Here is a 1,102-nt window from a genome sequence, read left to right on the forward strand (position 1 = left end):
TCGCTTTTGATTGACTTCTACAACAGTGGACTTGCTGAATCTCCCATGGGGGGCATTGTATAAATAAATCTACTCGGGAAAGAGTTGACTCCCAGGCCAAGTATGGGAGATAGAGATGGGGAGATAAGCTCCTTCAGGAGTCCTTGAGTAGGAGCTTTCCTCTCCCATACAAGCCCTATGAGTCAACCTTTGCGCTTATCTTTCTATTTTGAGAACGCCACGACTTCTTCTTCTCTGCACGCACTGTTTAATATGGCCAATCAGAATAAAGTTTTTGTCAAACAAAGACAAAAATAGCCAAAAAAAAAAATGCAAATTGTGAAAATTGATGTCAATTGATATAAATGTGAGTCTCATAGCTGAAGGGTTAGTTTTAAAAATTGAGAGATACGTGCAAAGGTAGACTCAAGAATGTAGTGCATAGCATAGGGTGGTTCCTACGTACTCATGGGCTCCTGGCTCCTGCAGGCTATGCATCCCCCCGTCCTTTTCGTAATCAAAAAGAGAGTAAGTGCAAAAACAATGGCTCGCTCGGTCGCCGACTCAAGGGCAGTTGCGGCGTACTAATAGATTCTATATCTTTTTTTATTCTTCAGAATTTAAAGACCTTGTTTTGCCTCTTTTTCACCAGTACTAACACACGTGGGCCATCATGTACCGATCATCGCACGGAGAAATTTGATGGGCATTCACCTATCAGAAAAAATATTTTAAATTATTTTTTAGTTTTTTTTTTAACACAGCCCTGTATATTTTTGTAAGAAAAGATTTGTGCATTTTATAGAGTAACTTATTTTTTTTTTTACCTATTTTTGTAAATTTGGTAAATATTTTATTAAAACAATTTATCCAAATTAAAATTGTCTGTTTGTTGCTTTCAGCATTCACGCGCACCTTCTTAATATTTAACACCTCAGTTGGGTCTTTTTCATCCTGCTGGAATTATGGCAATGGAGTAACATAAAATCCAGCTCTTACTGTAGTTTTCTTTGAAGGCCAGGGGTCTTAGCAAAAGCATTGCCTCCTGCGCACGCAGGGGCGCTGGTTCGAGGCCTATCTATGTTATCGTGGTCATCATATTGTTTTCTTAGACAAAAAGCCC

The 1,102-nt window shown here is 38.8% G+C and overlaps 1 protein-coding gene across 2 annotated transcripts in view; it reads left to right on the top strand.

The window, feature by feature from the left end:
* Positions 1–851, top strand: part of LOC137998057 (uncharacterized) — a 13,881-nt gene extending 13,030 nt beyond the window's left edge. Inside the window, exon 14 of one of the 2 annotated variants that reach the window (XM_068844454.1) lies at positions 597–785. In XM_068844454.1, coding sequence (XP_068700555.1) covers positions 597–637 — 41 coding nt within the window. In that variant the 3' untranslated portion in view covers positions 638–785. Of the gene's footprint in view, positions 1–596 lie in introns of both variants that reach the window. The other variant, XM_068844453.1, reaches the window with a different exon arrangement.
* Positions 852–1,102: the final 251 nt, after the last annotated feature.

This window comes from Montipora foliosa, chromosome 3, assembly GCF_036669935.1.
Source record: "Montipora foliosa isolate CH-2021 chromosome 3, ASM3666993v2, whole genome shotgun sequence".
Taxonomy (NCBI): domain Eukaryota; kingdom Metazoa; phylum Cnidaria; class Anthozoa; order Scleractinia; family Acroporidae; genus Montipora; species Montipora foliosa.